Below are 16,968 nucleotides of genomic sequence, written 5' to 3' on the forward strand. Positions count from 1 at the left end.
GGCATCCGAAGCGTCTGTTGTGCTTGCCATTCCTACTTGGCATCCCCAAATCTTGGCAGGTGGATCGGAATTGTCGATGTCATATGCAGATCTGTTCTCAATAATCGCCGAACTAGCCAAGGACCAAATCTCGCAGCAACTTAGGAGCGGGCAAGTCGAGATGAAATTGATTCTATCACAAAAACAAATCATCCCGCTCGTGGATGAGCTTCAAGAGGTATCTTCTTCGCTTCTCCGAGGATTGCTTTTACTCAGTTTCAGCATCATAGTATCTACATTCGCTGGACGTCTCCGAGGTGGATGTGATCCGACGTGGTTACCGACTCCTCACTTCGCTGTGCTTACGCGCGAAGTCAATTCCACAAGCCATCAGTGTCCGTGTCAAAATCCCTGAACCATGTGATCCTGTCAACGGCGGCGGATTTTCGGATGTGTTTAAGTCAAGGACGGACGACACACATGAATTAGTCGCCATGAAACGTCTCCGCTTCTTCACGGCTAATTCAGACATCGAACAACTGGCCCTTTTCCGCGTACGAATGCTCTCTGTTATGGTCTGCTTGTTCTGATGAAACGCAGAATTGTTTGAAAGAGGCATTCATATGGAAACAGTTGGATCACCCGCATGTGCTACCTTTCCGAGGGCTGAACGGGTTGGCCTTGCGCGATGAGGGGCTAGCGAAGCTATGCATGGTGTCCCCTTGGATGGAGAACGGCAACCTGAAGTCGTTCATCGGAACACACAAGAACCCAGACACGAAGCTGAGACTGGTTCGAACATATCCGTGTTCTATATATCACTGATCTGATAACCCTCTGAATTAGGCTCTGGAAATTGCTGAGGGGGTTGAGTACCTGCATTCTCGCAATGTTGTTCATGGTGACTTGCGCGGCGTGAGTACTCCATCTTTGTTCTCGGAAAAGCCGGTGGCAGGTGATTCACGCTCCTATAGTGCAACGTATTGATTGACGCCGACGGTCATGCCAAGATCACGGACTTCGGGCTGTCGATCATGATCTCCAACTCAGTCCAGACCAAAGCGAGTGTCGCTGGTGCCCAGCGATGGATGGCTCCCGAACTACTGGCTCAAGAGGATCCTCAATTCTCGAAGGCTAGCGATGCGTGGTCATTCGCGTGTGTATGTATAGAGGTTAGAGCATGCACTCCGTGGCACCGCAAGTCGCTGATTCCCCGATAGCTCTATAATATTACTTATCCGTATAACAAAATTCACCGCGACGCCGGTGTTATTGCCGCGCATGGACGCCGACAACCGCCGGCCGATTCCCTCGACGGGGCCCCGAATCAGGTCCAACAGGTCGTGCAACAATGTTGGGGATTTTCTCCGACAGAACGTCCATCCATGGAGGACGTCATCACAGCGCTGCATGCGGCTTCTTGAGCTCCATTCGAGATCATGCTCGACGATTTATCTGTCATCGGTAGGATGGCTCTACTACTTACTGTAACAGCAGGATTCCATACGATGTCCTTTGGCCCAGGTCTACCTCAGCAGCGGTACTGGTCAGATATGCAGTCATATCCGTACACTCCCTTGTACTCCCAACCTCTTGCGGACATCCTTCTCCCTCAATGATGATTTATATCCGGAGATACGTAGTTGCATGCACCGTTCTGTAAAGAGAACCGATTTACATAGTACATAGGTCTTTGAAAATATGAGAGAGGTCAAGGATCGTCCGTGATGTATCATGGGGACGGCAAACCCCGAAGTCGGCACGAAACCTCTCCTAGGACGGACTGACATCGGGTTCCACTACGACACCAATCTGGTCACCACATCTCTCATTTGAGGTCAAGCATCGATAGACTGAGCCCAGCAATGCCTAACGAGTGATCACAATCAATTAGATGGAGGTTCGCGATAGAAATTGCTCATATAGAAGGACGAGGAGGATGTTCACTTGGTACAACCATCTCCGCTCCATGTCAAGCTCCTGATTGATCCCTGCAAACGGAGGGTGGAGGGTAAACAGCTGCAAGAGGTCTTGAACGTTGGTATCTTTATAGAACAATACGCGCTACCTCTATGCAGACGCATGCGAATGCGTATACATCTGGAGCCTAGTAAGTACGTGGCCGTGTTGTCCGATGACGTATCAGCATCTTGAAGGAGTTTGGGAGCCATGTAGCGAACGTTCCCCACGCTGGATCCGTTGATGAGAAGGGGGAAGTATCCCATAGTCGACAAGTTGTACATTGATGGTTATCACATAAACGAACAAAGACCAACGCAATTAACCAAGCTTTGGACAGTCTTCGCGCCTGGTTTGGTCTTCAGCAAGTAAATCGCAACGCTACCATTCGGGGTCCAAAGAGAGACGAGAAATAGCGGCGGCCAATTTGTCTCCAAGCTGGCGTGGCCTGGTACGCCTTCCGGCGCATATAGGCCAAGGCATGGAAGAACGTGGGCTTAAGCTAATTGGCGCCCCTCGATCAACCTAGTTCGTGAGATCTATACCCGCATGAACTCATGCTTGACCTCAGAAACGTCGATGGGATTTTCGAGCCGTGTGGACACAATTGAGACGCATGAAGTCCCGAGCGGCGATCCCTGAACGAACATCATTCCCAAAGCTTCACATCGGCGGCCAGGTGAGGATTCCTCCAACGATTCGCGGGTGCGACGAGGAAGCGAGTGGGATGCTTCCTCGGGGCACGACGGAGTGCCAGGTATAGCACCCGCAACTACATGATGAGATATGCGCACCGCGGAGAGATGCGGGGGTGGGGGTGGGGGTGGTAGAACAAGGGACGAACGGCCGCGATTGACTAACTTGCCCATGGATCGACGAGAGCAGAGCCTGTCCGGGAATGAAGAAGAAACCCAGAGCGCCGAGAATATAACGTTTGTCGGATGATATGTCGCTCCTGTCGCCGTAAGGGGATGGTACGTCGCGCGCATACGAGGATGGCGAGCGGCGGCTGACGATCCGTCATTCAATCACCACTTGAGCGTCCTTGAAGCTTGTGAACGACTGGTCGTACGACCATGGAGCAGTACGGGTTCAGGATTCGTCTTCCACGATCCGTTCTGTCCCGAGGGGGGTGCTTGCAGGGTACCCCAAAAACAAGCTGAACGGAGGGTGGTGACTGCGGTCGCCCCTCATGCGGCATGCCATTGGCCTGGCATACGGACGCCCGTAGGATGAGACGAGTCATAGTCCTGGGTCGGTTGGAGCGGGCGAGAAGACCGAATTGGCTATGTTTTCTCCCGCAAGGATATCAGATGCTCGAAGGGGTGCAATCGAGAGTGTCTGTAGATATGATGAGCGTGTTTCCGACTAGACGCGTTTGCGAGGGTGAGTGCTCGCGAAGGCGGCCCTTGGCACGGATGTCCGGGCGCGTCCTGGTGTACTCGCGACGGTTTCGACGACGACCGAATTCATTAGGGTGCGAGGAGGCGCTGGTGACTGTGGGAGGTGTCCAAGTCGAGACGCAGCGTAGGACGCGGTCCATCCCGCGTCTCCTCCGTCCAATGAGCACCGTCGCAAGGATCTCAAACGCTGCGCCGCCGGGCAGTGTATCCCAATCAACAATTTGTTCGGCCGGTTGACCGCCTGATCATCTGCACGGCTGCGACTGGTCAGAGCCGCTTGGTCTCGCAGGTCGCCAGGCAACGGGCCAGGGACGGGGGCAAACGGCATCCACCGCGCTCCGGACGAATCACCTTCAGCTGCTTTGGCCCGACCCAGACTATCAGATCCCGGGGCGAGAACTAGATCGCGCCCGGTGCCATGGACTGTTATAAGCTACAGCGCTCCATCCCGGGTCTGCACGTAGAGCCTGCGCCGTCCCCCATTGGACTCCCGTCCCCGCAATCCACCCCCAAATCCCTCGCACCGTCTCTGGCAGACGTCCGCCCGCGAGTACATATACTCCCACCTCGTACCTGGTTTCGCAGCTAGCTAGCTAATCCAACATGCCGACCCGCACGCTTACCCCCTACTGGTCCAACGGTGTCCAGCGCCTCAAGGCCGTGCCCGAACGTCAGTTTTTTCCCCGCCCCCTCGCCCCAACGGCGTGACTCGTCCTCCCCTCCTCCTTCCCTCCATGCTCTATCTACGCTTTCTTCGTCGCGTACCTACCTTTGCACGCACCTATGCTCACGCGTCTAACCTCAACGTAGCCCCGCCCAAGCCCGCGCACGGTCTCACCCCGCCCAAGCTCACCGACGACGATGTCCATGCCGAACGGTGCCTCCGCCAGCTCCGCTCCAAGGACAAGGCCATCGAAAAGTACATCTACCTCTCTCAGCTCAAGCTCACGGACGAGAACATGTTCTACAAGCTCTGTCTCCGCTACATGGCCGAGTTCACCCCGCTCATCTACACGCCCACCGTCGGCGACGCGTGCATCCAGTTCTCGCACAATTTCCGTCGCCCCGAGGGCTTGTTCGTCTCTATCCACGACAAGGGTCGCATTGGTTCCGTCATCCGCAACTGGCCCCGCATCCCGGAGGCTCGCATCGCCGTCGTCACCGATGGTACGCGTGCTCTAGCATACTCACAACGTTTTCCCTTGCTTATTCGTTCGTCCACAGGCTCTCGTATTCTCGGATTGGGCGACCTCGGCGTGAACGGCATGCCCATCTCGATCGGAAAGCTTTCGCTCTACGTCGCCGGCGCCGGCATCCGCCCCTCCTCCACCCTTCCCATCTGCCTCGACCTCGGCACGAACAACGAGACCTTCCTCGCCGACCCGCTTTACCTCGGCCACCGCCACCCGCGCGTGCCCTCCCCGGACATGTCCGCCTTCATGCACGAGTTCATGGACGAGATGTCCAAGGCGTTCCCGAAGATGCTCATCCAGTTCGAGGACTTCTCGACCGAGAATGCGTTCATGTACCTTGACGCCTTCCGCGAGCGCTACCCCGTCTTCAACGACGATATCCAGGGCACAGGTGCCGTGGTCCTCGCCGGCTTCCTCAACGCCGCCAAGCTCTCCTCCGCCGCGTCCGGCCGCCCGCTGACCGACCACCGCATCCTCTTCCTCGGCGCGGGCTCCGCCGGCGTCGGCGTCGCGATGCAGCTCATGTCCTTCTTCACCCTCCAGGGCCTCTCCGAGGAGGAGGCCCGGAGCCGGATCTACCTCGTCGACTCGCAGGGGCTCATCTACGACGGCCGCGGGCCGATGGCCGAGCACAAGAAGTACTTCTCGCGCACGGACTACGCCGGCCCGCCGGTCAAGGACCTGCTCGACATCGTCGACCTCGTCAAGCCGACCGCGCTCCTCGGCCTCTCCACCACCAAGGGCGCCTTCTCCCAGCCCGTGCTCGAGCTCATGGCCGCGCTCAACCCGCGCCCGATCGTCTTCCCGCTCTCGAACCCCGTCCGGCTCTCCGAGTGCGAGTTCCACGAGGCGCTCACGTACACCCGCGGCGCCGTCGTGTTCGCGTCCGGCTCGCCGTTCGACCCGGAGGCGTACGGCGGCCGCACGCACTACCCGGGCCAGGGCAACAACATGTACGTCTTCCCCGGCATCGGCCTCGGCGCGATCCTCGCCCAGGCGAAGAGCGTGACGGACAGCATGGTCGAGGCGAGCGCGCTCGGCCTCGCGGACGCGCTCACCCCCGACGAGCGCGCGGACGACCTCATCTACCCCCGCCTGGAACGCATCCGCGAGATCAGCGCCCACATCGCGTGCGCCGTCATCAGGGCCGCGCAGAAGGCGGGCGTGGACCGCAACGAGGCGCTCAGGAAGCTCAGCGACGGCGAGCTGAACGAGTACGTGACGGGCAAGATGTGGAACCCGTTGTAGACCACAAAACAGAGGAAAAAAGCTTCTGGCATGGAGCACGTTTGAGTTCGAGTATTTTGTCACCCTTTTCTGCGTTGGTTTGGATTTCGGTTGGTTATATGCGGATATGTATAGATGCCTGGGTCTAGTGCAGAGCCTGGGCCGTATGCTTGTAGATTACTTCTAATAACGTATGCATACTTAGCTGGGAACTACGAACGTTCATCAGCATCTCCCCTACTTAGCTGAACATCTGCGTCGGAGCGGTGCGTCGACTTCGGCTCACTGGAACCGCCGAGACTGTAGGTGTGCCACCTGCATGATATCGTGCAGCGCGGCAACCATAAGTACCCCAGCACGAACGCAGTCGCGAGCAGTCGCGCCACCGGCCACTTCCATCTTACCACGTCATTTCATGCATCGGTCAAACCCCTTCGCCGTCTCTACCAGCGGAGAGCGTCCCATGAATACCGTCAGGTTCAGTTCGATGCCAGCAAGGGCTCCCAGCGCCTGCCGCACCTCGCATCGGCGATAATAGACTGGGCTTCTCAGCCTGCGGCCGGTGGTGTTATGTCGTACAACGTGCACGGAACGATACTTTATTGGCAAGGGAAGAGCTTACTTCGTCGCGTGCTGCGAAGTTGAGGTCACTCCAACCCATACGGCGAAAGCCTTACCATCGGGTCCTTCGTCTCTCCGAGGATGGCAAAGGAGCTGGTGCCCGTACAGTCGAACACCTCATAATGCATAGGGTGATAATGCATAAATCTGATAATGCATCGGTTTTGGCCTGTAACCACCATGGTTTGCAGGGAATTGCGGGCAAATTGCATAATTGCATAACGCATAGCCCAAATCGTACCTTTATGCATTATCAGATAGGCTGGGCATACCAAATATGGTTATATATTTCCATATATAGACAGGTAAGCCCCTAAAAAATATGTAAAGGTCTCACGCTGGGACCCTCACGTGATGTTAGCAGCGCCGAGCGTGGACTTAGGGTTAGGGACTACCTTCTTGGGCTTGCATAGGGTTAGGGTCAGCTGCTGGAAGTGCATAAACTTGATAATGCATAGCAATGAGGGTGTAACCGACGCTATGCGTTATGAGATGTTCGACTGTATATCAGATCCATGACACGAGGGTCGCATTCAGGTCATTCCTCGATTGGCTGAACGCACACCTATGCTCTATATCACCCTTATCCTGGCCGTCTCGTGCTACCTGACGGTGGAGGTGTTGCAGATCGGCCGGAGACGACGATGTTGGCCTCCTGAGCCACCGACATTGCCCGTCGTGGGGAATCTGCATCTGTTATCACCGACGGTTACTCATCTGCAGTACGTTCGGCGACCTCAACGGCTGTATGGTTCTGACGTGCGTTTCGTAGGTTTACTAAATGGACGAAGATCTATGGCGAGATATTCTCGGTGGGTGTATCCTTCCGCCGCACTGCCCACAGGTCGTTCACGCGGTGCAGTTGACACTGGGACCTGGTGTCATGGTCGTCCTATCCAGTTCCCACGCGGTTCGCGAAATCCTGGATAAGCAGAGCGCCATCACGGGAAGCAGACCTCCCTCTCACTTTGACGACATCCTGCACGAAGGAAAGTACCTCGCGATCTGTCCGTCTTGTGAGCTCCTTTATCTTGCCATTTGCATGCATGCCAACAAAGTTACGTAGCGAATGAATGGCGTCTTCTTCGCAAAGCGGCCAACTCGCTGTTGACTCCGCAGTCGGCCCAGAGGCAGATACCCATCCAACGGGCGGAGTCGCTTCAACTTATGCACGATGTTCTGAAGGTTCCCGAGGTACGTCAGGCTCAGCTAATAATGGTAACTCTGTGCTGACAGAAGCCACCCAGCGAACGTGGTGGCACCTGAGGCGAACAGCAAACTCGTCCATATTCTCAGTGCTATGGGGAAAGCGCGCGCCAAAGTGCGATCCTTGATTTTTTTTTTTTTTTGGGGGGGGGGGGGGGGGAAGCAATGAGCGTGACATGGCTTCTGGCAAACAGATTGGATTCCTGCGACATTTCGACGGTCTTCAAGATCGCGGAAGCAGAGGTTCAAATCTATACTCCCGGCAAGTATGCCCCAGTGGATGTGCTCCCAATCCTCAAATATCTGCCGGAGCGTTGAGCTCCATGGAAGGCGATTTGTCGAGACCTCCGGAACATGCAGATCTCGTTCTATACGCGCCTGATGCAGGAATGCAGAGATAGAGTCTCCGGCGGCCGGTACACAGACCTCGACTGTTTCATGGACAATGTGATCAGGAGACAGGAGGAGCTGGAGCTCACCGACGAGATGGCCGCGTATGAACAGCTTTCTCCATGACGTAGGGTGTTATCTGACACAGCTGACTTGATATAGATTGTTAGGTACCGTGCTCCTAGAAGGCGCTAGCGACACAACGCCTACGCTCCTCCAATCTTTCTTGCTCCTGGTGACCGCTCATCCTGAAGTGCAACGCAAGCTCCACGATGAGATGGACAGCGTAGTAGGAGTGGGGCGCGTCCCGAACCCGAACGACTTCCAGAACTTACCATACCTTCAGGTTGGTCTGCTTTCGCCTAGCATGTTCCACGGGGAAAGATAAACCAAACACCGCGATGATTAGGCTACGATGAGGGAAACTCACAGGTTCAGGCCCGTGTTCCCCATTGGGATTCCCCATTACACTCTTGAGGACGTTATTGTGAGATCCCTTGTCACGATAAGTTTCTGAAGAAGCTAACCGCACTCGAGTATGGGAAATATACGATCCCAAAGGGCAGCGTCCTGGCAGTCAATCTATGTAAGCGCTAGGCATGACGATGTTCACACCCTTGGGCTGAACGGAGTCCCGCACTAGGGGGGATCTACCACGATCCGGAGGTGTTTGAGGACCCACATACGTTCAACCCAGACCGTTACATGCAGTCCGAATTTGGTGTGAAACCAGCCATAAATGACACCCTGTTCAGGCATTCTCTGCCTTGCGGCGTCGGACGGGTACGGTCATGCATAGCTTTCATCGGTGTATATATTCTAACCCTCGCGTCTGTGCCAATCAGAGAATTTGCCCTGGGAGACATGTCGCGGAACAAGCAACGGTATGCGTTGACTGTGCTGCGGCTAGCGCTCATGAACCTTGGACTAATCGATTTCCGCCCTAGCGCATTCAAGCTGCTGATCTCATATGGGGATTCGAATTTACCGCCAACGAGCCGCTGGACTTGAATGCTTACGAACCCGTGAGTTGGTGTCGCCGACTTGTCTTGCCCAAGCGACTGAACCAGCGATATTCAGGGAATAGTCATGGCTTCCAAGCCTTTCAAGGTCTGCATCAAGCCGCGTAGTATGCACCACGGAGAAATCATCGAGAGCGGTTTTGCGGACGCCATCCCATTGTTTGCTCCGTACGAGGAGCGGTTGAGCGCGGAAGAGAAGGAGTGGTTGGCTGAAAATAGACTTAGCGGGAACTAGTAGCATTGTTCACGTCATGGCAATGCAGACTGTTGACCCGGAATTTGGAAAGCTCGCAGTCATCGTGAAGCTACTGGTCCTTTGGTGTTTGGACAGCGAAGAAACGCCTGACCCGGCGGTAGGAAGGAGGGCACTCGTGGTATAATCCAGCGTAGTAGATAACATACAGTAGTGAAAACTCAGTCGATGAGGTACTTGCGCTTGAAAAACGAACAAAGGTGGAAGGTTCGCCACGCCGGGAGAAGATAATGAAGTACGCGAAATTGTTGACGCGTCTGAGTTTTGACTCTAGACTCTAGAGACCGCACAACGATATGTATTAGCCGCACAGAGTGGCGGAGGTTAGGACAAGACCGACAAACCATTCGTTGCCGAGAACCGCTCCTCGCATGTCTTCAAGTATCCTAATTCATCTGAGACCTCCATAGGACCAAAACCTCGCTAGACGCTTGACGCTTGACTACACCCGCGAACTTTTTGCACCGATTGGTCCTCATCGACCTCATACAAATTCTGGGAGCACGCTTCGCTGGACGAATCCTCTCGGGTTGACTGCAATTAGGAATCGGAATCTCGGGCATGAAGTCATGTCTTGTCGGCGAACTGTGGGCACCCACCCTACCATCGTGAAACTATGGAGTATGTGGGCCGGTACCTGTTGAGGGGCATATGCTCGTAATCCATCAACACTACCACCACCACCACCGCTACAGATTCTAGCCTCGTGGTTGCAATCTGAACGCTACACGAAGCCCTCCAGCAAGGTGTACTGTGCCCTACGACGACTCAGCCCGGTGAGCAGTACGCGACCACCTACTGTGCCCTACGACGACTCAGCCTGGTGAGCAGTACGCGACCACCTTGAAGAACCGGTAACTTGATACCTTGGGAGCTGTCGGACGCGATTGATAGGGGCGAACACGGCCTTTCCTCCCAAGGCAAGAACTCGGGCCGCACGACATTGGGGCCTTCCTCGACCTACATAGAGATCCACGATGCGTCACTCGTGGGACGAGTCGCTCAAGAACAACTGCTGGGCCCTTCGATTCTCCAACAATAACGTAAACCTGAAAAGTGTTATATCATGACACAATGCATGCTCCAGCTCCCTGAAACCATCTCACTGCCCCGTCATGATTGACATTGCCCTCGCACTAGTCGTTTTATGCTATCTGCTCACCAAAGCGTCGCAAGTGGGCCGACGACGGCCAGGTTTACCTCCTGGCCCACCGACATTGCCGGTGCTCGGGAACCTGCATCTGCTATCTCCGACGTATACCCATTTGAGGGATTTTTCTTATCAAATCCTTGGTTCAGTGACTTTGGCTGATTTCGCGCACAGGTTCACCGAGTGGGCGAGGAAATACGGAGATATATTCTCGGTAAGCGCGACCGTTCATGCATCTCCGGTGCGAAGCTCACTCCCCCTCAGTTGACTCTTGGCCCGGGGGTCATGGTAGTGCTGTCTAGCGCCCATGCAGTTCGCGAGATACTGGAAAGGCAGAGCGCGGTCACCTCGAGCAGGCCTCCCTCTCACTTCGATGACATCCTTCACGAAGGAAAATACCTTGCTATCTGTCAAGCGTGTGCGCCTCCTTCTCGAAAGCGTATCCCATCCTCGTTGTTGATTGCACCGCATAGCTAACAACTGGCGGCTCCTGCGAAAAGCCGCCAACTCCCTGTTAACGCCACAGTCCGCCGTGAAACATATACCCCTTCAGCGAGCAGAGTCGCTTCAACTCATGTATGATGTCATGAAAGCTCCAGAGGTACATTCACGCTGTCCCAACGTCGCTCCGAATTGATCGAGTGTGTGCAGCGAACGTGGTGGCATCTACGGCGAGCAGCCACGTCCGCCGTCTTCTCAGTACTATGGGGGAAGCGCGCACCCAAGTACGTTATCCTCGCGTATGGTTGCGTATCACATCTGACAACACGCATCGCCAACAAGGATCGACTCACAGGACGTCGCAATGGTATTTGAAATTGCCGAGGCTGAAACTCAGGTGTATACGCCCGGCAAGCACGCCCCGGTGGACCTACTCCCGATCCTCAAATATGTGCCTGAGCGGTGGGCGCCGTGGAAGGGGATTTGCAGGGATCTCCGAGAACTGCAGATGTCGTTCTACACACGCTTGACAAACGAATGCAAGGAGAGGATGTACAGCAGCCAGCAAGTCGATACACTCTGCTTCATGGATGCCGTGGTCAAGCGACAGCAGGAGTTGGAGCTCACGGACGACATGGCTGCGTATGCTCTATACATCCTCGACGATCCGCACTCTGATTAGCGGTCTGCCCTAGATTACTCGGTGCCGTGCTGTTGGAGGGTGGTAGTGACACAACGGCCACATTTATGCAATCGTTCCTGCTGATGGTGACCGCTCACCCCGAAGTACAGCGCAAACTGCACGAGGAAATGGATAGGGTTGTTGGAGATGGACGCACGCCGAACATGGACGACTTTCACAACCTACCGTATCTACAAGTACGTTTCAAGTTCTTTCGGACGCGCAGGTGATGATCATCTTTCCAAAGGCCACTCTGAAAGAAACCCATAGGATCAGACCCGTGTTTCCCATCGGTATCCCCCATGCTACACTGGACGACATCATGGTGAGTCTTGTACCTCCATGAGCAGCATTCTGTGCGTTGCTCGGCCATAGTCACTAATGCTGTCGAAGTATGAGGATTACATCATCCCGAAGGATAGCACTGTGGCAATCAATCTATGCAAGTACCGAAGGTTTCACCAGACGGGCGCGTACTTACCTATGCTGTCGTCAGGGGGGATCTATCATGATCACGATGTTTTCGATGATCCGGAGACATTCAACCCGGATAGATATATGACGTCGGAGTTCGGCGTCAGACCCGGCGTGGATTGCGCGGCTTTCAAACATTCCCTACCATTTGGTGTGGGCCGGGTATGCTCTTGTTCAACGTGTGCATGCGCATGTTGAGATGTACCCTTTTCAGAGGATATGTCCAGGGAGACATGTTGCGGAACAAGCAATGGTCAGCAGTGTGCGCTTGTTCATCCGAGCAGCATCGCTCAATGACATTACATCCTCAGAGGATACAAGCTACAGACCTTATATGGGGATTCAAATTCACGTCCAAAGAGCCCATCGACATCGACGCCTATCTTCCCGTACGCCTATCGGCTCATTCCTTTCATGTTGGTGTAATGACTTTCGACTACTAGGGACTGGTCTTGGCCTCCAAACCATTCACGGTGTCCGTTGAACCTCGAAGTGTCCGACACGAAGAAATGATCAGAAAGGAATTTTTGGATGCGATCCCCGCTTTCGCACCTTACGAGGAGCGGTTGAGCGTTGAAGAGAAGGAATGGTTAGCGAAGAACAGGCTCGGTGGGGCTTAGGCATGCAGGTGTGGAGATAGTTATCAGAGCATGCATTCGAGACTGCGGCCTCACTGGGGGTCATCATAATCCTATGCACTTCCGTCGGCTGCTCTAAGCCGCAAGCAACCGCCACGAAGAAACCAACAAGAACAGCTTTGCGGAAATGACCCGTCTTTTGCAACGCATGAGGAGCGATTGGGCATTGAAGAAAAGGAGGGGTTGACGGAAAATGCGCTTAACGGAAACCACGAGCGTAGTTCACGCCATGGCAATGCACGTTGTTGACCCTCAGTTCGTGGTGGAAAGCTTAAAGCCATCATGAAGCTTCCAGTCCTTCGATTCTTAGGTTTGGCATATGGAAGCAGTGCTGAGGCCTGGTGATAGACTGAGGAAAGTGAAGGCACACATGGTATAATCCCAGCCTAATAAGATTAGAAAAGTAGAGTAAGCTCAGTCGATGAGGTACTTCCGCTTGAAGAACGAGCGGAGGTGGAAGATCTGCCACGCCCCAAGTGCCGTCAGGGATAAGATAATGAAGTACGAAAAGTTGTTGACGCGTCTGAGGGTTGATTCTAGAGCCCACACAACGCTATCAATGGGAAGAAATAGTGGGTGTCAGAGCGACGAGGGCGCACCGTTGGTGGCAGAGAACCGCTCTTCGCGTGTCTTCAAGTATCCTAGTTCGTCTGAAATTTCCTTGACTATACCTTCAAGTTTACGCATTTCGGTCTCGAGAGCGGAGAGGGACTCCTGATTCGCTATGGCACTGCAGAGCCTTGTCAGCAGCACATCCAAAGCACGCAAGTCACCAAAGGCATACTTGTAGTCCACAGCGTCAGCGCCAATGTCCACGTCCAAATCGACTATGCGTGTCGCGTTCCTCGCATGTTGGGGCGGGTAATCTGCTCATGAGCCCGGTCAGACGTTTCGCCCGTCACTTCACTATGAGAGCAGGCAGAACGCACTCGCATTCAACCAATTCCTGAGACACACTCCCACCTCGCCGTCAGCGTGCGTGGTGACCGCCAGCCTTGTCTCGCCCTTGATGTTCTTCTTGCTCAAATACACGTTCTTCTTCGGGCTTGAGTCGATGATTTCGACATCCACTCTTTGTCCAGCACCCTCTCCTACATTTGCGGTGACAATAACTAGAGCGTTTTCGTGTGCAGCATTCCATATGCATTTCGCCGGTGGGTACCGGTAGCCCGCCAGGGAGAACTTGATGGCATGGGCCGGGAGCGCGGTCAAGGAGAGCGCTAGGAACAACGACGCAAGTTTCATGTTAAGATAGACCAAGACGACGGCACTGGAACGTGGGGTAGCGCAAGTGATCGAGTAACTGTAGAAAGGGCCAGCCTGGCGTTGAAGGCGTCTGAGGTCGTGGACGTGGCTGAGCGTGAACAAGGATCCCTCTCAGCCATCACCGGCCCGCGGCACGCAGCGTTCTATGAAGCTTGCCATTGCGTATTACTCTCCGTTTCGCTCACATGCGGCCATACGAACGTGGTGATGCGACGGATATCCGACCAGTTCTGCGCTAAACATATCCGGCCGAGGCGGTTGATTTTGCCCAGGGCGCGCCTGGTCTATCCAGGTTTGGCCAATGTTCCGGACACGGAACGCAAGATATGACTTCATCGCCTTGATAAACCTCCCACTGTTGCCGCGGGTGAGCGGTACGATACATCCTAGTGCGACCCAGCAACCACCCCGCGTCCGTTGCTGGCCGTATCCCTCGTCATGTCTCCCCATGCCTCGAAGGGTAGTCCAATAGCAAAGATCGAGGTATGTGAACGATGAATGATCACCGTGACCGTGGTTTGAGGTTTGATCGTAGTTATTCCGCCTTCCTCCTCGTTGGCTCTTCGTTCGCGTTGAAACCTCCGACGGATTCGTTGGCTGGGGTGAAAGCACGCTCGAGGGACATACGGAGGCTGTCGAAGGCGCTTTCGAGGACTTACGCCAAAGATTCGTCGGATCAGACGCAGACAACATCGAAGATATATGGCAGACCGCATATAGAGCAAGATTCTATAGAGGTGGCCCTGTGCTCATGGTCTGTAACAGCCATTTTCTCAGTTCACGCTTGATGGCTGACCGGCCCCCTTTTTATGATAGTCAGCCTTGTCAGGCCTTGACATCGCTTTATGGGACATCAAGGGACGGAAACTCAGTGTACCGGTCTGGCAGCTCCTGGGAGGCAAGGTACGCGATCGCGCCCGCGTTTATGGATGGATTGGCGGCGATAAACCGGAGGACGTTCTTGAGCAAGCCGCATATAGGGAAGCCCAAGGCTTCACGGCCGTGAAGATGAACGCGACTGATGCCCTCGAGTGGATTGACTCTCCCGCGAGGCTCGAGTCGTGTGCGAACCGCGTTAAAGAGGTCCGATCGCTTGGAATAGACGTTGGCGTGGACTTCCATGGTCGCCTTCACAAGGGTATGGCGAGGCAGCTCGCGAAGCTACTAGAGCCTGAGAAACCGATGTTCATCGAAGGCATATATCTGCGTCTCTTCTGTGGATGTTTCGGATGACGAACCGCCGTGCCTGCAGAACCCCTGCTGCCTACCCAGCCGGAAGAGATCGCTGACCTCGCGAGATCGGTTTCCACCCCGATTGCGGTCGGCGAAAGGTTATATACGCGACATGATTTCCGACCTTACTTCGAGAAACGAGCGATAGACATCGCTCAGCCAGACGTGAGTACATATCCCGAACTTATGTATCGCTGAGCGTGCCATGAACTCACCGGGATGCTCAATACTCAGGTTTCTCACTGTGGCGGCATATCGGAACTCAGACGCATAGCGTCCATGGCAGAGACATACGACGTCGCTCTCGCGCCACATTGTCCGTTAGGGCCAATAGCGCTTGCGGCATGCCTACAAGTTGCGATCAGCGCACCGAACTGTGAGTTACAGGTTCAACTATCCTACACCTCACGTCAATGACCTTTGTGGCTCGTAGTTGTAATACAGGAGATGAGCTGGGAGGTGAGCTTGATCAGTACTCCGGGAAGGATATAACTCACTATGGGCTCACGACGTTTTGTAGATCCACTACAACAAAGGAGCTGATCTCGCAACGTACCTCGTCGACCCATCCGTATTCGCCATCAAAAACGGTTTCGTGGAGGCACTTTACGGTACGTCGATATTTGTTATCACGTTCCTCAGTTTTGATGTCTCCGTAGGACCTGGTATAGGCATCGAGATCAATGAAGCACTCGTCAGAGAGACGTCGGAGAGTTATGTCAAAGAGAAGGCATGGAGGAACGACGTGTGGAGAGGCGAGGATGGCAGTTTGAGGGAGTGGTAGCAAGCTATCATTGAATCTTCACGTTCGCTCGGCGGTCTCTAGCATGGTAAATTGGACAATGGAATCTATTTGGTAATTACTCGGGTCTATCGCCGCTGCCAGCCTCCCTATGTCACCCTTCGTCTTGGAGAACACATGGATTTAATCCATGAGGTCGTCTGGGCAACGTCGACCCAACTCGTCTTGCCTAGACGCGGCTCCACCGCGCGCCCTGTTACATCTGCGTGGCCGATATGTGTCCAGACAACGTAAGAGACGCCGATGTATGTCGCCGTTTCCTGGTTTGCAGGGTCGAGACTCGAGGCGCGAACTCGATGCAATATGGAGTCACCGCTTCCCCAACAAGATCGACCATCTGTCATGTCGCTGAAAAGTCTCGCGTTCTCTTCCTATCAACTGAAGTCTTGCTTGACTGGGCGAATTACGTATGCCCCTGAGACATCGTATTCTCTTCGAAGGCAATCAGTAGGTCCGCCGTAACTACTTCCTGTGCGACCTTCGTGCTAACATTCGACACGCAGGGTCCTCGAACAAATCGCTCGCTGGAGAACTCAAAGAGGGATTCGCTAGCGCGAAGATCTGTTCCGAAATAAAAATTTACGCCAACCGTCTAAGACGGATGGCAAACGAATTTCGGCACTTCGTCGGGCAAAACCGCTCGCTGCTATATCCTCATGCCTTACATCAGCAGCAAGGACTCCATTGTCGTGCTTGTTGCTTATTATCAACAAACCTCTGCAGTGTTCATACAGCCTTCCCAATACCCATCGTCCATCTGTTTCTTGACGACACTCGAGAGGCTCCGAAAAACCGAGTCGGGCTTTCATGGCATTGTTCGCTCGTTAACGGCATGGTTGCAAGAAGCCAGAAAAAGAGAAGAAAAGAAACACGCGCTTGAAGATGAGAAGGCGCTTGCGGATCTTCGAGTTGTCAGCCCCGTCATGCAACATCTGCGTTTCAGGACGGTGCATGTGGGCGATTCGTTGGTCACAGTGACTACGTACTGAATCCAAGGATCAGGTCCAAATTCGGCGCGCAGGCAGAAAA

At 54.4% G+C, this 16,968-nt stretch overlaps 5 protein-coding genes across 5 annotated transcripts; 4 read left to right on the forward strand and 1 right to left on the reverse strand.

Annotated features, from left to right (window-relative positions):
- Positions 1 to 588: 588 nt before the first annotated feature.
- PUNSTDRAFT_69169 (kinase-like protein) lies at positions 589 to 1,403 on the forward strand (the record flags this gene model as incomplete). Its single annotated transcript, XM_007384196.1, has 4 exons — positions 589 to 771; positions 826 to 894; positions 954 to 1,151; positions 1,200 to 1,403. Coding segments are annotated over 4 exons (654 nt in total), but the record flags the coding sequence as incomplete, so codon positions are not given.
- A 2,619-nt stretch (positions 1,404 to 4,022) lies between these two features.
- PUNSTDRAFT_103099 (malate dehydrogenase) lies at positions 4,023 to 5,998 on the forward strand. The gene is made up of 2 exons (XM_007384197.1): positions 4,023 to 4,508; positions 4,566 to 5,998. Exons 1-2 carry the CDS (start codon positions 4,076 to 4,078, stop codon positions 5,780 to 5,782), a joined length of 1,650 nt encoding a protein of 549 aa, XP_007384259.1. The 5' UTR covers positions 4,023 to 4,075; the 3' UTR covers positions 5,783 to 5,998.
- Positions 5,999 to 6,949: 951 nt separating this feature from the next.
- Positions 6,950 to 11,708, forward strand: PUNSTDRAFT_143939 (cytochrome P450; the record flags this gene model as incomplete). The annotated part of the gene is made up of 19 exons (XM_007384198.1): positions 6,950 to 7,104; positions 7,155 to 7,194; positions 7,245 to 7,398; positions 7,449 to 7,576; positions 7,630 to 7,703; positions 7,984 to 8,082; positions 8,141 to 8,324; positions 8,388 to 8,465; positions 8,516 to 8,564; positions 8,622 to 8,761; positions 8,824 to 8,862; positions 8,926 to 9,003; positions 9,059 to 9,204; positions 10,578 to 10,617; positions 10,668 to 10,821; positions 10,877 to 11,004; positions 11,055 to 11,128; positions 11,187 to 11,486; positions 11,540 to 11,708. Coding segments are annotated over 19 exons (2,229 nt in total), but the record flags the coding sequence as incomplete, so codon positions are not given.
- A 1,344-nt stretch (positions 11,709 to 13,052) lies between these two features.
- On the reverse strand, positions 13,053 to 13,883 carry PUNSTDRAFT_68398 (uncharacterized protein; the record flags this gene model as incomplete). Its single annotated transcript, XM_007384199.1, has 4 exons — positions 13,053 to 13,174; positions 13,238 to 13,368; positions 13,423 to 13,507; positions 13,568 to 13,883. 4 exons carry the CDS (start codon positions 13,881 to 13,883, stop codon positions 13,053 to 13,055), a joined length of 654 nt encoding a protein of 217 aa, XP_007384261.1.
- A 399-nt stretch (positions 13,884 to 14,282) lies between these two features.
- Positions 14,283 to 16,004, forward strand: PUNSTDRAFT_52745 (enolase C-terminal domain-like protein). Its single transcript, XM_007384200.1, has 8 exons — positions 14,283 to 14,387; positions 14,440 to 14,658; positions 14,721 to 15,099; positions 15,157 to 15,302; positions 15,372 to 15,513; positions 15,571 to 15,596; positions 15,658 to 15,748; positions 15,797 to 16,004. Exons 1-8 carry the CDS (start codon positions 14,343 to 14,345, stop codon positions 15,919 to 15,921), a joined length of 1,173 nt encoding a protein of 390 aa, XP_007384262.1. The 5' UTR covers positions 14,283 to 14,342; the 3' UTR covers positions 15,922 to 16,004.
- The last annotated feature ends 964 nt before the right edge of the window (positions 16,005 to 16,968 follow it).

The sequence above is a fragment of the Punctularia strigosozonata genome, assembly GCF_000264995.1.
Source record: "Punctularia strigosozonata HHB-11173 SS5 unplaced genomic scaffold PUNSTscaffold_7, whole genome shotgun sequence".
NCBI classification, from domain to species: Eukaryota; Fungi; Basidiomycota; class Agaricomycetes; order Corticiales; family Punctulariaceae; genus Punctularia; species Punctularia strigosozonata.

What these genes read in the sequence shown, in the direction of transcription:
- PUNSTDRAFT_103099 (XM_007384197.1), top strand. Translation starts at nt 4,076, where the DNA reads ATGCTCTATCTACGCTTTCTTCGTCGCGTACCTACCTTTGCACGCACC. An exon ending in CATCGCCGTCGTCACCGATG is followed by an intron (nt 4,509 to 4,565) that starts GTACGCGTGCTC and finishes GTTCGTCCACAG; the next exon opens with GCTCTCGTATTCTCGGATTG.
- PUNSTDRAFT_52745 (XM_007384200.1), top strand. Translation starts at nt 14,343, where the DNA reads ATGTCTCCCCATGCCTCGAAGGGTAGTCCAATAGCAAAGATCGAG. An exon ending in TAGACATCGCTCAGCCAGAC is followed by an intron (nt 15,303 to 15,371) that starts GTGAGTACATAT and finishes CTCAATACTCAG; the next exon opens with GTTTCTCACTGTGGCGGCAT. An exon ending in TGCGATCAGCGCACCGAACT is followed by an intron (nt 15,514 to 15,570) that starts GTGAGTTACAGG and finishes TGTGGCTCGTAG; the next exon opens with TTGTAATACAGGAGATGAGC.